This window comes from Thunnus thynnus, chromosome 4 (genome assembly GCF_963924715.1).
Source record: "Thunnus thynnus chromosome 4, fThuThy2.1, whole genome shotgun sequence".
NCBI lineage: Eukaryota > Metazoa > Chordata > Actinopteri > Scombriformes > Scombridae > Thunnus > Thunnus thynnus.
The window spans coordinates 7509893-7529282 of NC_089520.1; the positions used below are offsets into that span (position 1 = coordinate 7509893).

The 19390-nt window shown below is 38.8% G+C and overlaps 2 protein-coding genes across 2 annotated transcripts; one reads left to right on the forward strand and one right to left on the reverse strand.

Annotated features, from left to right (window-relative positions):
- Positions 1–1435: 1435 nt before the first annotated feature.
- ccdc51 (coiled-coil domain containing 51) lies at positions 1436–8636 on the reverse strand. The gene is made up of 7 exons (XM_067586356.1): positions 8497–8636; positions 7262–7354; positions 6941–7151; positions 6614–6751; positions 5275–5439; positions 4360–4566; positions 1436–3832 (listed from the first exon to the last, which is right to left on the reverse strand). Exons 2-7 carry the CDS (start codon positions 7264–7266, stop codon positions 3251–3253), a joined length of 1308 nt encoding a protein of 435 aa, XP_067442457.1. The 5' UTR covers positions 7267–7354; positions 8497–8636; the 3' UTR covers positions 1436–3250.
- An 875-nt stretch (positions 8637–9511) lies between these two features.
- tma7 (translation machinery associated 7 homolog) lies at positions 9512–14312 on the forward strand. The gene is made up of 4 exons (XM_067586342.1): positions 9512–9633; positions 10717–10772; positions 11844–11931; positions 13899–14312. Exons 1-4 carry the CDS (start codon positions 9618–9620, stop codon positions 13931–13933), a joined length of 195 nt encoding a protein of 64 aa, XP_067442443.1. The 5' UTR covers positions 9512–9617; the 3' UTR covers positions 13934–14312.
- Positions 14313–19390: the final 5078 nt, after the last annotated feature.

The window sequence follows — 19390 nt, forward strand, 5'->3', positions numbered from 1 at the left end:
AACGGACCTTTATGGACCTGGCTTTATGTGTGAGATCATTGTGATGTTGAAACAGGAGAGAGACTTCAAAAAAACAGCTGGAAACACACTGTTGTCCAAAATATCACTGTATGCTAGGCCTATAGCATCAAGATTTCCCTTCATTAGAACTAAGGGGCTCAATCCAGGAAAAACAGACCTGGAAAAAATGTACAGTACATAAAGAAGAGGACAGAGATACACAGGGCTGTCTTGCAGAAAAATAAAGATCGAAGACAGTGCAGCAGACTGATGCAGTGAGAGAAAATGATGTAGACCGAAGCAGCAGATTTCACTTTATATTGCTTGTTCAGCTGCTGCTCTCAACTGGTTGCTGGTGGAACTTACACAATCTGTCAAGGAGCAATTCTGCATTGTACTGTACTCATAACACATCCTCATCATGTAGAGTTGTGTTTAAGAATCAGATTTCAACTCAAATGTTACCATCCAGCACAGTAATACATACACTCACCAAACACTTTATCAGGAACACCTGTGCAATCTGATGCAATCCAATACACCAGCTCCCGATTTCCTGATTCCTTCTCCCAGCGTCCTCTGGGTTTTCTCTAGACTCTTAACCACCACCTCAGACTCCTACTGGTGCAGGAATACATACACTCACTCTTAACCACCACCTCAGACTCCTACTGGTCCAGGAATACATACACTCACTCTTAACCACCACCTCAGACTCCTACTGGTCCAGGAATACATACACTCACTCTTAACCACCACCTCAGACTCCCACTGGTCCAGCAATACATACACCCACCAAACACTTTATCAGGAACACCTGTGCAATCTGATGTAATCCAATACACCAGCCCCCGATTTCCTGATTCCTTCTCCCAGCGTCCTCTGGGTTTTCTCTAGACTCTTAACCACCACCTCAGACTCCCACTGGTCCAGGAATACATACGCTCACTCTTAACCACCACCTCAGACTCCTACTGGTCCAGGAATACATACACTCACTCTTAACCACCACCTCAGACTCCCACTGGTCCAGCAATACATACACCCACCAAACACTTTATCAGGAACACCTGTACAATCTGATGCAATCCAATACACCAGCTCTGCCTATAAATTTGACTTTAGCTTATAAGTTTTCAGTTTTTGTCGACATTATCAGAAAGGTGATAATTCTACTTTATGTGTATTATTGAGGGTGTAGTGGGTGGTGGTGGTCTACTGGAGTGCCGCCCTCATGTATGCTAATGTGGTGGAAAAACTGTTAGGAACACTAACACTCAATAATGAAAATGTATAAACTTTATGGTAGAGCTGTTGTATTGGATTGCATTAGATATCACAGGCGTTCCTAATAAAGTGCTCGGTAAGTGTATAACGATCATGTGTAAAAAATGTGTTTCTTTATCAGTCATTCATCAGTCAGTCAGGCTCAACAGAAGTTTTCCCTTGAGAACATTTAATACAGTGACAGTGTCAACAACATGACGAACGACCCAACATCAACATGAAATCACATAACACACTCAAGTACTGAAAGAGATTAAAAATTAATTCCACTGTTGACGGGATCTGTTAAATTTCATTAGGATTTTTGCACAATTTTTAATTTAGTTAGCATTTGGGAATTTCACTTTTTATTGACAGGACAACAAGGATTCCAGTGATTCACAGCAGGTTAATGTCCACCTCAGATTTTGGAGGATGATAAATAAAAACCCTAATTTGTCAATTTGTATGACGATATTTTCCTAAATTAATCTTTTTTTCCTCTGCAGTGAGGTAAGTAAAACATAGCTAATTTAATCTCATTATTGCCCTTTTATATGTTTATATTTTTACTGATCTTATGCACAATTTCATGCCCTGTTAAATGAGAGGAACAAAGTTTTGTCGTCAATCCTTCACTATTGTCGGAGAGTTATAGCTTGGAGCAGACTGGAAATGACTCCCAGAGGTTGAATCATGAACGGAATATGTGGTCCCTCTGACGTTCAGCAAGTCAAAAAATTACAGGCTGATGATTAAAATGCTGACTCAGATTACCAGTGTTAAAAACTCACTTGGCGCTGGACTAACTTGGCTTCAGAGAAACATCAGTTACCAATGTGGTTCCAGCCAAGTGCTTGAGAGCGCAAGTCAAACTGGCGTTCACCCCTGTAGGGTTTGATCAGTGATGCAGCAGCTCTTCTGCAAATCAGACGCTCAGAAATTCTCAATCAGGAGGTTTCTGAGATGCAGTTATCAAGTCCTGAAATGTTTCAGTAGATAAAACAATTAACAGATAATTAATCAGGAAAATATTTGATCATCATTTCAGTCTTAACAAGAAAAAATGTCAAACATTCTCTGGTCACAGTTTCTTAAAGGTGAGGATTTTCTCCTTTTCTCCATTTTATACCATGAATTAAACTCTTGGTATGCAGAGCTGAATTAACTGGGCAAAGTCGGCCCTTATATGTATATATGTAGTGTGCCAATTTGATAAATTGGTATTTATTTGGAGGAATATCAACCATTAATTCTCAATGATTTTGGCCTTAAGCTGGCTCCTTCATTATTATCTATCTTGGAGAGAGCCCTGTGTCAAAATATACATGCTGTATATTCCTAAACTAATCAGTTTTATTTTTTACCAAATTACCACAAACATGGGAGCACCTACAGCTAATTTCTGTCCCAGGGATCTGTAAGTGGTTAATGCTGGATGTTGGAAATGTTGAATGGACAAAAACAAACGATATGAAGATGTGATCTTGGGCTCTGGGTAATTGTGATGGGCGTTTTCACTATTTTTTGACATTTTATAAAGTAAACCAACAAAGTATTTGATGGACGCACCCATATAATTACATAATGGCATGTGACATCAACCTGACGTCAGTGCTGAACTCAAGTGTTTCATTCAGTACATTTTGGAGAAATCTGATCAATCTGATGATCATATCTGACTGTTTAAAGATGTGATAGACGCTCATACTGCTGAGCACTAGCAGTGGAATGCAACATAGCTAGAAATAGGGCCAAACTCCTGTTAAATTATCTTGATTACACTGTTAGAGCCAACCAGTCGCTTTTGGCTTGAGTAGTTCAGCAAACATCAGCGGTAGATGACGAGCCCAAATCAACACCTGTAAACCGGTTTATTAGAAAACTTCCACCATGAAAATATTATATCCTGAAATAATTAATTTAGATTATTACCAGTAGTGTTTAAGTGCATGTGTACATATTCTAACTTGAGGTATCTTCTCTAACCAGTTCCCCTAAGCAGCATGTAGACAGCAGAGATGGTGATGGCGGTGGCAGTGTACGCGAACACAGCGTTATAAAAGGTGTTTTTCCTGATTCCTTCTCCCAGCGTCCTCTGGGTTTCCTCTAGACTCTTAACCACCACCTCAGACTCCCACTGGTCCCCTCTCGCTGGTCTTTCAGGCCTCTCCGGCTGTGGCTGACTAGCCTGTATTTCCCTCTGTGGACTGGTCTCCAGCAGCCTCCTCACCACAGACACTTCGCTCTCTACCCGACCGAGTCCTTGCTCCAGTTGACCCAGTTGTGGTGGGAGGGACTCCAGGAGGGACTCTGTCCTTTCGCTGCCAATGTGGAGGTCTTTTAAGGCTGAAATAGGCACGACAGGTGAGTCTGAAGTCGGACTTTCCTTTTCCTGAAGGGAGTCGTCCTTCTTTGTGAAGGCGTCCTTCAGAGTGAACCTGAGGCTGTCGATGAGCATTCTGAGCTCGTCCTGCTGGGAGCGATGGTTTCCAGCCTGAACCCTGAGGGCTTCCTGCAGGCTCTCTGGACCTTTCTGGGCCTCCAGCAACAGACCCTTAAGCTCCTACAGACAAGAGGAGTGAAGATGTTATCAGCTGAAACAATCATCAATGCACACTGGTTTCCCAGTGAAGTGCTGATAGAATATACAGCACAAGGAGCAAAACAACTTCATAAGTTCATTCACTTCAAAAAATCAAGGTGATTTGTAGTGAATGAGCAATTTTTAAATGTTTTCAATTATTTAAAAAGATGCATTGAAATTAAGTTTATAAACATTTTCCTGTCAAAATGACAATAAATCATAAACTGTAAATCCAACCTGGCAGCAACAAACATTTTATTAGTTCACAATGTTACAAAAAATGTTAATTAATCCATTATTTGGTGAACTTTGCAGCAATTTTGATCAATTAATCATTTAATTCATTCATCAACCTAAAAATGCCAACCATTCTTTGGTTCTTGCTTCCCAAATGTGGAGATTTCCTGCTCGAGATCCATTTCTCACATCATTGTAAGTTGAATATCTATCTCTCGTCACCTCGGACTCTGATTATTTAAGTCAAAGCCATCATCACTCTTCCTCACCTGCAGGCGGACGCGGTTGACGTACGTTGATCCCATGACCCCGATCAGGGCTCCAAGCACCGAGCCGATGATGGACCAGTTCTTGGTGCGTTCGGCCCTCGTCCTCTCCTTCTCGTGGCTCTCCCTGACGCCTGCTGAAAACAAGGCGAACTTCTCCCTCTCAGCAGCCTCGGCGTTCTCGTAGGCTGTCCGGAGACGACGCTCTTCCTGCGTTCAGGAGAGAGCGTGAGGGTTAGGGTCAAATTCAATCTGTTTATTCCACAAACAGATAATTTTCTTAGCTGATCTCTCTAACTGGACTGATAACTTAATTCCCTACAACATCATTATCAACAAGGTAATTATAATTGTTTCATTACTTGGTGGTAGTTAATGTGCCACTGTGGCTAAATCTACTTAATCTTATTCTGATCTCAAACTATCTGGATCTAATACACCGTAATTCCAATATCTACCTATATAAGTCTCACTGACTGCTCAGGCAACATCTGTGACAACAAATTAAGCCCTTTAAGCTGTGGTAATGTGGTGGATATTTGTCATTATTATCATCAAGTATGCTACATTGTGCAGGGATTTTTAAATGTTTTACTTTGGTGCCATCTGGTGGTTGTATCAACAATAACATCATGACTGACAGCTACATCTAAAACACCAATTTTACCTGGATTGTTTCATTTTCCTACATATAAAACATACATATAATGAGTTTAAAGCTTCTATAATCCACTAAAAGGAATTATTCATCTTCTTCTTTATTTCACATAAATGTCTATTTGATGAAAGTCTTGATCTTGATAAAATGAAGTTTCTAAACATGTTCATGTTAAAATAAAAGATTTAAAGGGTTTCTTTTTAGTATTTGTTTTGCTTGTATATTCATATGTCTAAACACCTGTTTATGCCACAACTAACCTGCAGCAGTTTGTGCTCCATCGTTGCCAGCTCCAGGTAGTGAGCCTCCTCCCTGGAGACTCTGTCCAGCCGGTCTCTGACCTCCTTCAGCCTGCCCTGCAGAGCCTCCAAGCTGGAATGAGCCTCTCGTACCATCCCTCTGGCCACCATGAACGCTGCCTCAGCCTGGACGAAACACACACATCAGATTTTTCTCGGTACGTATCATCCTCCGTGACTTTTTGGAGTTCATCTATAATGCAGGTCTAATTTCACTGACTCTTAAAATGAACACACAGCATCCTGGATGCTGGATTTCCAAAGTTTCCTCCAGCTGCACAGTGCTGACACAAGCTGCCTCCACTCAGCTGAACTCCTCCACTAACATAATGAAAAGTTAATTCTGCCGAGACAAATTTCATGATAAAAGTGAAAAAAAATATCACCCGTACAGACAAGATAAATATTACAGGGGGAGGTCAGTAATTAAAGATTTGCCGTGCTCCTCAGTAATTAAAGTAATTGTTCCAGATGACATTTAACTTTTGCAAAACTACAGGAGCTGGTTTTCAGTACAAGGATATTCTACAGGAAAACAATATTTATTATCATCACCAACTGGCTTCTATTTACTGGTAATTTAATTATTTACCTACAAGCTGAAAACTACTCTAATGACTCTTTCTGGATGCCTGTTTTGGTTTTACAGTTGATATCAGTTAAGCTGTACAAAGACTGACCAGCGAAGAGAGAATAACACGTTAAAACAGCCCGTCTGATGCACTTGTAAGGTATTACTCTCATAATGTTTTCCTTAATTGTACAAGTTGACTAAAAATTGGTTGTTAAGAGCTGGAATCCATCAAGAAAAATACGTTTTCTATATCTTCAGTTATTACAAAGAACTAAAACTGTAAACTGAACTGATGAAACTCCATATACACTTTTAAAGCGCCTCTCTGGATGGGCCTTAAATTACAGAGGAACCAGTGGGCACTTTGGGGCTGTAATTACATCTGAGGTCTGGGGTGAAAAATTAAACACGTGGTCTGGTTGGGATTAAACTCACTGGCCAGCACTTTATTTATTATAATCACCTGACTTTCCTTGAAGAAATGAATCCTGTCTGAATTAGGCTCAGTACAACAGTCCTGCAACAAATCCTTCCTTCATGAAGCTTATGATGCTCAGTTTTATTGAGGTGTTGATTCAATATAAGGAGGCTCTAGTTTGCGGTGCTATTAAACTGTATTGTGTACTGAGAGATGTTTCTCTTATTTTGTCTACCCCATTTATATATACGTGACGGTCGACTAAACTTGGCAGTTGCGAGTTGAGGTGCTTCTTACTGTCTACTGACCTCAGTGACCTTGGTTTGGGCCTTGCGAACCTCGTTGAGACCAACGAATTCCTCGTACTTCTCCCACCAGTTGTTGACTGTGGCTGTGGTCATCTGAGCCGACCACTGACCCCACTGCCGCCCCACATCACCTGCATGCTGGAGGAGGAAGAGGAGGGAGAAAAATTATTTTAGTGATGAAATTATTTGGTCTTGTGTTCTTTTGTGTTTAATGCTTTAATGTCTTTGTATCAGATGATAGATGTGTTTTTATTACAAAACATGTTAGCAGTGACGTCTCTGGTCTGGAAAGCTGTTATAAAGAGTCAACACAGGGATTTCCTGTACCTGTAAGGCAGCCAGGGCGCGCTCCTTCACCACCTCGGCTCCTCCCTTCCCCTCAGGAGGGGCTGGGTTAGTAGGTGGGGGGGAGCCAGGCTGATGGTGAGCACTGTAGGTTCGGACCAGAACGATTCTGCCAGGCGGAGATCCAGGCGGGAAGAGGCGGGATAAACAGCATGAGCCATGAGCCCAGAGACAGATCTGAGCTCCTCTGTACCTGACACAGTAAAGATACTGTTAATCCTCAGCATCAGTGCTGTATTTTGACGTAAAACCAGTCGTAGAGCTCAGTTCTCCCCTGTGGACGACATTTTAAATTGCAAGTACCTCATTGAGAAAAGCAGCGGTCAGAAATCCAGCTCGAAAACTGTCAGAGCTTCACTTTCACTGCAGCTACTGAGCTGACACTGGAACAGGCACCTGTGAGAACAACCGCATATAAAATATTAGATGACAGATAAACTATCAGCTGTACATGTTACCAGGTTCAGGACATCTCATTCATTGAGATCAGCTAGAGGTGTGCTGTTGTGAACTGGGTCCAGTTGCAATAGAATAATAACTCTGGATCAGATTTTTCAAAAAACATCTTCAAGACAAAATTCATCATTGCGTGGGCCAGTAAAATTATTTATTAATGTAGTAAGTTTTTTTTAAATGTATGTTCACATGAGTTTTGTCAACAGCCATCGTCAATAATGAAACCATAGCAAAGGAAACTAGGGCTGCAACTAAGGATTTTCACTATCAATTAATCTGTTGATTATCTTCTCCATTATTGATTTATTGTTTGGCCTATAAAATGTCAGAAAATTGTGAACAATCTTTATCACTGTTCCCCACAGTACAAGGTGACACCTGCAAATGTCCAATTTTATCCCGACCAACAGTCCACAACCCAAAGATATTCAGTTTACTGTCACAGAAGACTAAAGGATCAAGAAATTATTCACATTTGAGAAGCTGGAATCAAAGAATTTGGACATATGTTTTCTTAAAGAATGACTCCAAACGATTAACTGATTATCATAATAGTTGGCAATTAATTTAATCGATTAATCAACTAACAGCTCTAAAGGAAACCATTCATGTTACTCTGTTATTAAATTCACATTTGTATGAAGTGACATAACTCACATCCAAAATTAATAACAGATATTTAAATACCAAAACTGAAGAACTTTCTAACCACATTCTTATTGCTATGTTGTGACTAAATGTAAAACATGAGAGAAAACATGACTAATATGGACTCTGTACATACAGCATGATGAATGACTTTCAATACAGTGAACTGTCCTCAATTCATCATAAACAAACCACAACTCAACACCACTAATGTGGCTGATACATCAAATCAATAACCAGACTGGAGAGAGATAAAGTTTACAGACATGAACGTCATTAGTATAACTTAAATCAAATTAGTTCCTCCAAGGTTAGCTGACTGCTCTGTTCCTGTTTCTCTGTTTCATTGCCAACATATGAGCTTTAAACTGTAGCTGAAAAACGATCCGTGACGACGTTTTAACTCATATAACAAGGTGACAAAATAAATATACCTGTTTTCTTCAATACTGTCAAAGCAAACATGTCACATGGATGAAGTTTCTTTGAGCTAATTTATAGTTAGCATCATGATGTCAAATGAAAGGGAGTTTCGGTTTAACGAGTGACCGTGTTAACTTGTGACTGACGTTCAGCGTCGTGGGTCCTCGTAGTGACGTAGGTGTCCTCTTAAAAGCCTTAATAATTTTACTTGAATCAATACTGATCTGTGTAATTGTTTAAAAAGGAGGGTCATATGTTTACTTTTCTTATCAGAGTATAACATTTCTGTCTTTGACGCTATTCTGTAAGGTATTAAAATTCTTCTGTCATCTGCAACCAGAGATATTATCCATCAAACTACTCCACCACAATTATATATAGGGAATTCAGATACTTTTTTGAATATAAAAACTAATAATGAATTGAATGTATAAGGAAATAATCCAGAGGGGCACGATTAGTAAACTGTATATTGGTATAGGATGAAAAAAAAACATATATATATTTTTTGAAGTAAGGTGCGAGAGGTGTCTCTGAATATATTGCACATGTGTTATCCAGTTAATTTAGCTATTGTTCCATCTGTCACCGCACAAATAAAATGACAACTCATCCTTTTTTTGGTGGTGGTGGTGGTTATTTAATTTAAGAGAATTTAAGGACTTTTTTTCTTCCAAACTTCATAAAACAAATCACATATTACAAAACAACATACAACTTGAAACCAGTGGACACAGATATGACATTAATAACAGATCTATAATACACATAAGAAATGAAAAGGAGCAAATGGAGCAGCATAAAATAATAAAGGGAGGTTTGTAAATGAAAGCTCAGTTTTCAATTTAAGGCTTTACTGAGGACACCTATGTGATTTTGTACGTGGTTTCAACAGCTGCCTCCACAACGCGCAACCACGGACGCACCCGGCTGAAAGTCACCAGTTAACACAGTCACTCGTTAAAACGTAACACCGGGTGGATTTTTGATCAGGCATATAAAACAGATATTCTGTTTCCGGTTCACAGTTCGCTGGGGTCCTGTCAGTGCGGATTACAGTCACACAGCCGGCTACATTCTCAGCGGAATACGTTTAATTCTTCTCTTTACACGTCCCTTACAAATCTAAAACATGTCCGGCAGAGAAGGTGAGACGTCGTTGTTTCTTCTACTTGAAATGTCTGTCGTCATAAGAGATTATTTTTTGACAACGCGACAAAACTCAGCATAACGTGTCAGCTAGCTAACTTAACTAACTGCTGAAGAGCGCGCGAGCCTGGTAACGGTTTCTTCTTTTGTTAAAATACGTTCATTTTTTTTAGAAAATTAACGCCTTTTTCTTTGTTTACAAATATAAACACACGATAGAGTATTTATTTTGACCACGTACGATTCACGGCTATCGTTTTGGACATTCGGCTTTTTAAATTATCTTCCAAGCAACTAGAATTGTCAATGATTGATAGATTAATTGCCGTCGATAATTTAACTGTTCAAAAATATATTAACCGGTAATGCAGAAGACGAGGGAGATGCGGTGTAACTGTCAGAAAATGTGTAGATATTTATTGGACAACGTTAAAGGTATCTACAGTACAAGACTGCGGCTATTTTAAAGGATCAGTGTGTAGGATTTAGTGGCATCTAGCGGTGAGGTTGCGAATTACAACCAACTGGATACCCCTCCTCACCCCCCCTCCCCCTCATCTTCCTCCCCTTCCAAGTGTGTAGGAGAACCTGCGGTGGCTGCCAAAAACTGTCTACAGCCAGTGTTTGATTTATCTGTTCTGGGCTACTGTAGGAACATGGTGGTGCAACACGGTGGGCTCCGTGGAAGAAGACCCTCAATCTAGGCTAACGAAAAAACAATGATTCTTATTTTTAGGTGATTATACACTAATTAAAACACACTCATGGATATTACATTAAATTTCTGCCAAGTCCGTTTTGCTAGATGCCACGAAATTCTACACACTGCACCTTTTAAAGAAGTCCATAGTATTTCATAAATTGGCGAAAATCACTTGAAATTTGCATCCCAAACAAAATTTTAAATATTTAATGCCTGTGTTATTAACAGGCAAACTAATGTCTATTCTAAAATTTGAAATCCATATAGGGGGCTTCTTGCTGCAGTGGGTTTATGTCACGTATCACCATTGTCCTTTTGTCTACTGTCTGACAAGTCTTTTTTGCAGACAGCGAGCTAACTTTTCATTTATTATCCTCAGGAGGCAAAAAGAAACCACTGAAGGCGCCCAAGAAACAGAACAAGGACATGGATGAGGTAAGTGTCCTTCTGTGCTCAGAGATGATCGATACTGTACATCTGTGGTAGGCAAATCTGGCCCTCCATCAAAAATATACGGCCATCTAAAGGGGAAAAAAAGCTAAAATTCCTCCTTTCTATGGACTGTAACAAAGACATGTTCATGTTTATGAGCTGCTGCACCTCTATGAGCCTTGTGGGAATTATGAAATCTGCTCTCAGATTCAACCCTAAAACTATTGAATAAGTCCATTTATTCTTGACTGAATGACTGAAAAGGAATAAACAGAACATATTAAAACCATTTTAGCTTTGTTTTCACTGCGCCTATATGTAGCCCCCCCCCCCCATAAGCAGTGCAGAAAGAACTGGCCCATGGTTGAACCTAATTGCTGATCCATGCTGTATATGAACAGTATAGCTTGTATAACAAAATCTTTTTTATGACATAGAATTGGACAATATGAAATAAAAATATGCTTTTAAGAGAAATTACTTTGACATTTCTGTTAAATCTGCTTGCTCTAATGTATGGATGCATCCATACAGTATTTTCTAAATTAACAACAATAACTCATATTTAAAGCTACAGCTACCATTCACTCATTTTCATCATTGATAAGTTTTCATCTTAAGTAATTAGCCTGAAAATGTTTCAGCAACAGTCCAAAAGCCAAAAAAGATTCAGTTTAGAAGGATGTAAAGAAGAAAAACCGTAAATACTTGAAATGTCAGGCTTTTATGGCTTTTATGGCTTGAGATTATTTCTTTCAGCTCCAATAATATGTTCCCAATACTGATTATTCCCCAATCCAATATTTTTCGGTTTTATTAAGAAACGTGAAAAGATTTATTAAAATTCATCAGTCAGTTGCCGTTTTTGCTCTGGGAACCTGTGATATAAATTTGAATTTTTATTTATTTACTTACTTATTTATTTGACTAAAGTGATAAATCATTTAGCTGCAAAAATAGTCATAAATAAATATTAGTTGCAACCCAAACACAAGAAGAATATACGACAGAAGTGATATCACGGACAGAGTTTAGTTGAAGCATTATAAACTCTGTGTGTGTGTGTGTGTGCAGGATGACATGGCCTTCAAGCAGAAGCAGAAGGAGGAGCAGAAGGCGATGGAGGCAATGAAGGCCAAAGCTTCAGGAAAAGGACCTCTAGGTAAGACCAGAAAATCAGCCATGGTGTTTGTGATCCATAAAGTGTTTTTTTAATTTATACTTTTGCGTTGGACTTCACCCGTTGATTTCACCACCACAACACTAGATGAATGTATCACACGTGTTTAGATGAAATGTTTCCTTTTTTGATAATTTTTTTAGCTGTCTTCAAAGCAGTATTGGCCTTTGAAAGGGGGGGGGGGGGGTAAAAAAAATCTGTATGATGTTTCTGTACCTTTACTCACTGACGGAGAACAGCGATCACAGTGAGGAGAAGGACTTGTTAAATGTTTATTACTGAAAAGTAGCAGATTACTGAGACTTTCTTAAACCTGACTTCACTCAGCGAACCTCCACCAGAAGCACAGTTCTTATGGACTTCATGTGGTGTCTCTGTTGGCAGCGTAAGCCTGATGCGTAGTTACATAGTTGAGCACATGTTAACTACTGCTGCTACAGCTTAGGCTCCAAAGCTATGCCGTAACCACTTAACACGCCACTTAGGGCTAGCCAATATAATTAATTCTAATTTTTCTTTTTGCACAAAGTGTAAAATGTCTAAATCGTAAAAATCAAGTAATTACAAAACGCACTATTGTTAATTTAGTTGAAGCTCCGGGAGTCGACTGAACAGTTTCCAGACTCGACCTTGTACAGTTCATCTCTATGTGCAGGGCGCTAACGCTAGCTAGCAGCAGTCTGCAGATATCAGGCTGATGTCTTGTAAAGAAACACAAACAGCAGCAGATCAATTAGTGAGTGGACGTTTCTGCTCTGTCTGAGCTGAAACTGATTATTAAACTGGATGTGCTCTCAGTTGAAGCATCTGGAACCGACTGTCTGTAGCTGTGTGGTGTTTTTTTTTTTTTTTTACAGTGATGAGTGGTCAGAGATATAGCAGGGAGAGAGGCCATGAAGAGCCTTAAAAGTAGTCAGTAAGATCTTAAAATCTATTCTAAAACATACAGGGAGTCAGTGTAAAGAGGCTAAAACAGGAGTGATGTGATCACGTCTCTTGTATCAGATCATGTAATTCCACAGAGTATATTTTACACAGAGGGTAAATGAAAAGGTCCAATGTGTGTTTGTTTGCACACATGCTGTTTAAAGTTAAAAGAAGTAGCGATGTTTAAAAAAACCAATAGCATGAACATTATTGGAGTCATCAATGTGGATGATAAAATCACCACAAAGAACTGATAACTGATGGATTATTGATCAGTTATTTTATTTTAAACATGTTAAAATAACATAATAAAATATATAGGCAGCAAAACAAAACAAATAAAATAACTGCAAACTTTCAGTAAACAACACAAATAACCATTTAATGTTCGAAAAGGACGTAGGATGAAGAACTTTTCTAGTCTCACCCTTTTTTTTATATACTTTTATCAATCAAATCAAAGCCAAAAACTGTTTAAATTGTGATAATTTAAAACAAAATTGGATTAACATTCAGGGAGTAAAAAGCTGCCAGTTGGTTTTGGGGGAGCAAACATGAGCCAGATGGAGACCGCCAAGTGTAAAAGTGTGAACTTCAAAGGAAGAAAATGCACCACAAGGTCTTTGATACCATTTGAGCTCTAACCATAAACACTCACTGGGCCACCACGACAACCACTGACCCTGTGTTGGATGAAACAATCATAGCGTGGACACACTTCAACAAGACGGCTTTGATCGTTAGTCTGCAGCCAAGATTCAGTTTAAGTTTGTAGATGAATTAAAACCAGAGATCTCACATTGAAGAAGCCGTTTTAAGTGTATTTGTGTTGAGCAGAAGTTGATGCATTTGTCCGAATCTTTAATAGATTATTAATATTTCTGAGTAGAATGTGCACGTGTCGGTTGACAGACCTATGTGTTATGATTACAGGTATATCAAAACTATGTGAAGAGACAGACTCATCCAGCATTTCTTACAAACTCATTTTTTAAATGTTTCCTGTCTTTTCTTTCCTGCAGCAAGCGGTGGCATCAAGAAATCAGGGAAGAAGTAAAATCTGAAGATGACGTTTTGTTTGCTCCCCTGCCTCGGTTCCCCCGCGTCTGAGATGTCTGTTTGCTCTCTAAGAGACTCCAGTTTGTTTTGCTCTTTGAAAACACGAACCCATCAAACACAAAACATGTCCCAGGTGTTGACCTCGTCCACAGTGATAATGAATTTCAACAACAGGAATGTCTGTTGCCAGTCAGGTCCAGTACAAACATCAAAACTCCCCATACGGCCCTAATTTGAGGTTTCACACTGTGATATCTGTCGAACACGTTTGTCACTCAGTCATACACACTGACCAAAATCTTCCAATTCATTCAGAAATGAAGCTCTGCAGCTGTAGAGATGGATAGCGTGTGTTCTGTTTTGTCATGTATCAGAAACGCATCAAAACCCCCAAGTTCTTTTGTTTGTCTGGTCTGAGTTTTGTTTTATTGTAAAGAGGGAGATACAATAAAGATTTTGTAATTACTGTGTGTTCATTTAATTCTTAGTATGGATGAAAGGAATCTCTCAGTAATCTCAAAGTTTTTACAGTAACGGCAGTGATGAGCTGTTCCTTTTAAACCCCCAGTTGTCAGTTTCAGGCCTCATTAAATCAACAGTTGGCTTTGGTACAGTGCTTTTTTTATTTTATAAAAGCAGTAACATGACAGAAAGCTGGAGGTTGTCACACAGCCTCGGTTATAACACGACATTGAGAGGAATAAATAAATTAACACCATTTATTAAGAGTTTTTGTTTAGAAAATCCAATATTTTGACTAAAAACTTTTGAACAGTTGATTTACAAGATGCATTAGACTTGATTTACATACATGTGTGTGTCAGTTCTGGGTTTAAAGGTGGTTTACGTTTTACAGTTTTCTCCCAAAAAACACATTGGCTATGTCCGAAATCACTCCATATTTACTATATAGTGCACTACATTTACCCTTCACCATTTTTATTCGAGTGTATAGTCAGTAAGATCTTAAAATCTATTCTAAAACATACAGGGAGTCAGTGTAAAGAGGCTAAAACAGGAGTGATGTGATCATGTCTCTTTGTTCTGGTTGAAAGCCTGGCAGCTGAGTTCTTAACAGTCTGGAGTCAATCTATAGATTTTTGGTTCAGGCAAGAAAAAAAGACTAAGAATCTGAGCATGATGAGATGAAGGTGTGAAAGTTAAAATATATTGTTTGGTTTTTTTTTTTCAATTACAACTTGGAACCAGCAGAATTTGTTTTGCCATGAGCTGTGACCCGATGACAAGGATCTCTGTTTTGTTAGACTTCAGCTGAGGAACATTTTTTCACATCATGAAGTGCATTCAGTATTCCAGGGTCTGTGGATCTAACAGGCAGGTATCATCGACATAATAACAGAAAGAGACACTATGTCTATGAGTAATGTACCCAAGGAGAAGCATGTATAAAGAAATTCAACAAACGCCTGAGGCACAACAAAAGAAAATGAAGAGACATAGTTGTTCACACAGACAAAGACCCTACTGTTAGACAGGTATGATGAAAACCTTTGAGATGCTTTGCTCATTAAAGATGCAAGTGGGACAGTATTAATAACTGGCGATTCACATTTAAAAACTATACATTAGTGATCAGATAGTCATATCCAGTAATTCCACAGAGTATATTTTACACCGAGGGTAAATGAAAAGGTCCAATGTATGTTTGTCTGCACACATGCTGTTTAAAGTTAAAATAAGTAGCGATGTTTTAAAAAACCAGTAGCATGAACATTATTGGAGTCATCAATGTGGATGATAAAATCACCACAAAGAACTGATAACTGATGGATTATTGATCAGTTATTTTATTTTAAACATGTTAAAATAACATAATAAAATATATAGGCAGCGAAACAAAACAAAAATTAAGGAACTGTCATAAATTAAAACAAGAGTGGATAAACATTCAGGGTAGTAAAAAGCTGCCCGTTGGTTTTTGGCAGCAATAAAGACAGCAAACATGATCAAATGGAGACCGCCAAGTGTAAAATTGTGAACTTCAAAGGAAGAAAATTTATCACAAGGTCTTTGATACCATTTGGACTCTGACCATAAACACTCACTGGGCCACCACCACGACCACTGACCCTGTGTTGGATGAAACAATCATAGCGTGGGCACACTTCAACAAGACGGCTTTGATCATTAGTCTGCAGCCAAGATTCAGTTTAAAAACATAAAATCTAAGTTCATACGTCTGAGGCACACCATACTTAACAAAATAAAATGAAGAGACATAGTTCTTCACAGAGACAAAGACCCTACTGTTAGACTGGTATGATGAAAACCACAGCGGTTACGTTGTAGAGCACAAATAAACATGCCCACAAATCCACACACCTCCGCCCAACCCTGCGGCTGAACGCTGCACTGCCTGATTTGGTGTGAATGAAGCGTTAAGGCTGTACCACATATCTTCGCTAACAGGAAGCTGTGGTCAATTACGTCAAAGGCTGCGCTAACATCCAGAAGTACAAGGACTGGGTTGTTGGTAACCTTGAGCAGTGCAGTCTCATGCTGTGATACTTCCAGAAACCAGATTGAAACTTTTCAAAATTATTGATATTTCCTAGTGCAGAGATAAATTGCTTAGACACTTTTTTTTCCAAAAAAAAAAATGATAGAAAAGGAAAATTGGTCTGTAGTTTTGAGGGAGGGAACCAGCCCAGGTAACAGTGGGCTCACACAAGCAATTTTAATATATTCAGGGACACACCCATTAGACAAGCAACTGTTAAAAACAGAAACACAGCCTGACAGAGTCCATTACTTTTATTAAAAGCTTTGTTGGTATTATATCAAGAGGGCTGGAAGACACTCTCATATGATACTTTCTCTAGAAGTTCAGACAAGGTAATGTGATAAAACTGATTCAAACTATCTTGTTGCGGGTGGTGGACATCAGAGTAAGTGGCGTTGGGGGTAATAGAGACTCTGATTGACTCCACTTTATCAGAATACTGTCGTTAAACCAAGGCTGCTTTCTTTCTGAGGACTCAGATTTGACCTTAAGAGGTGCAATAATATTTAGTGAAGACAAGCAGATTGAATTAGAAGTGTTAGTCAGTTCATCGGTGTGGGAATATTCAGACAAGTGTGGGCCTTGATTATCAAACAATGCGCAGAACTTTGAGATGCTTTGCTCATTAAAGATGCGAGTGGGACAGTATTAATAACTGGCGATTCACAGTTAAAAACTATACATTAGTGATCAGATAAAGTCATATCCAGTAATTCCACAGAGTATATTTTACACCGAGGGTAAATGAAAAGGTCCAATGTATGACCACGGTTATGTGTTTGTCTGCACACATGCTGTTTAAAGTTAAAAGAAGTAGCGATGTTCAGTTTTCTCCCAAAAACCACAGTGGCTGTGTCCAAAATCACTCCCTATTTACTATATAGTGCACTACATTAACCCTTCACCATTTTATTTGAGTGTCCGAATGCTGAGTGTGTAAATATATCCGCTATATAGCACCCTCAAAAATTCCACAATGAAACAAAAAAAAGTGTCCATTGCATGTACACTACTTTCTGCTAGTTATCCCACAATGCAATGCTCCACATTTTAAAGATGTGAAAACAAACGTCACACGACTCTACAGCTGACTGTGACGACACACGATGACGACGATTAGTTAAGAGTCTGAAATCTTGATTTGCTGTTCACTATTGAGTGAACTATTTAGTATATTATGTGTAGTGAACAAGTGAATAACAGAGTGGTTTCAGACGCAGCCATCCTGTGCATCCTTGAGGCCGAACAAACATGAAATGCATTCCCCTCATGAAACATTTACAAAGATGTTTTTTTTAAAAAATATTATGATACTTGTATTTTTTTTATATCCATTAACATTAACATCTGCTGTCTTGGAGCGTTATTGCTACCAACTGTCCATCAGCGGAAAAGCATGCAGGAACTGTAGGGATGTGTTGTGATTGTGCACAAGATCTAACAAAACCAAAATCACAGCGTGTGAAAAACCTTTTATTATTATGCAATGGAAGAAATAAGTACACCCACACCCACATCCTTTCCCTTCATAGGAAGCAACGAGATCAGGGTAGAAAAATGCTAACTGTAGTTCTGAAGGTATTTCCAGAATCGAATCCTCAATGAATCTTCTTACCACATGGATTGGAAGTAAAAACCTGTTTTTAATTATGCAAGGAAAGCAGACCGGGAGACGAATCAAAGGGAAAAACCTCAATGAGTGGAGAAACATAGTGAGTGTAGATGTTTCCACACAGGTCCACCGCATGGTGCGGTTAAGTAATTAACATCCAGTCATGCTCTGCATCTTTTGTTCAAGTTTTGAGCCGGCCCAGATGTTTCAGATTTTGGATGGCAAGAGGAAAGGGGGTTCATTGATTGAGCACAGATGGGAAGAGCTTCGGTCACAAGGACTGATCAACTGGCTGGTGTTTCAATAATAACAGTGACTAAAGTGACATTTGCATTTAGATCTATGGGAAAGAAATCAGTAAATAGTAAATAGGATAGGAAATTGTAGCCGACAACACGCATTTGATGACCGTGAACCAGCCAAAGGAGAGATTCGTATATAAAAGTCACCCAATGAGAAAGTCTGCAGACATACAGAAGCAGCAGCATACAAAGTACAGTGATGTATGAGATCACCACAGCCAGTAACAAAACATAAAGCACAGTGGTGTACAGTATCTAACTTCTTTAGGCACTAGTCAGGTGCATTCATAAAGAGCAGATCACCATAATCATAAACTTTGGCACTACTGGCCAGACTGGAATCCATCCAGCTTCTGACCTATCAGGTTACCAAACGCCAATCATGATCTGAATTGAGTAACCTGAATATAGCTTTTGAAGATTAGTCACATGGATTTTCTAACAATTTGAGAAATCTAAAATAAATACATGCTGGAAATAAATAAATTCAGTAGTGATTAAATATGCTGATATAATTCAACTTAAGGCAATGATTTGCTTCCATACTGGAAGGGATCTTAAAGTTTATTTTGCTTCTGAACCGAGGCGTCAAGTTTCCACATCACACTTGTGCAAGCTGAATACTGGCCCACGATTGGGTCCGAAACTAGTTGTGATGTCACAAATCCTGCTTGTGGCTACACGTGTTTAAACTGAGATTTAAGGTGAGCTCAGAGAAACTTTCCTCCTTCAGTAGATGAATGTGAAAACAAACTCTGCACAGAGAACAACATCCAACTGAAGGAACGAGAAGAAAGACGTGTTTTTGAGTGGAGTGTCACTAAATTCACTGTAATAATCTAGTGACACTAATACCTATCATTAGATACTCGAGAGAAATTAGAAGATGTTTTATTATAATTTGTGGGAACAGATCATTTAATAATAATGACTAAAACAATGAAGAACAAAGACAAATAGTGTCAAAGAAAGGCAAAAAAAGCTTTAATATGTAATATAATTTATATATAATAAATA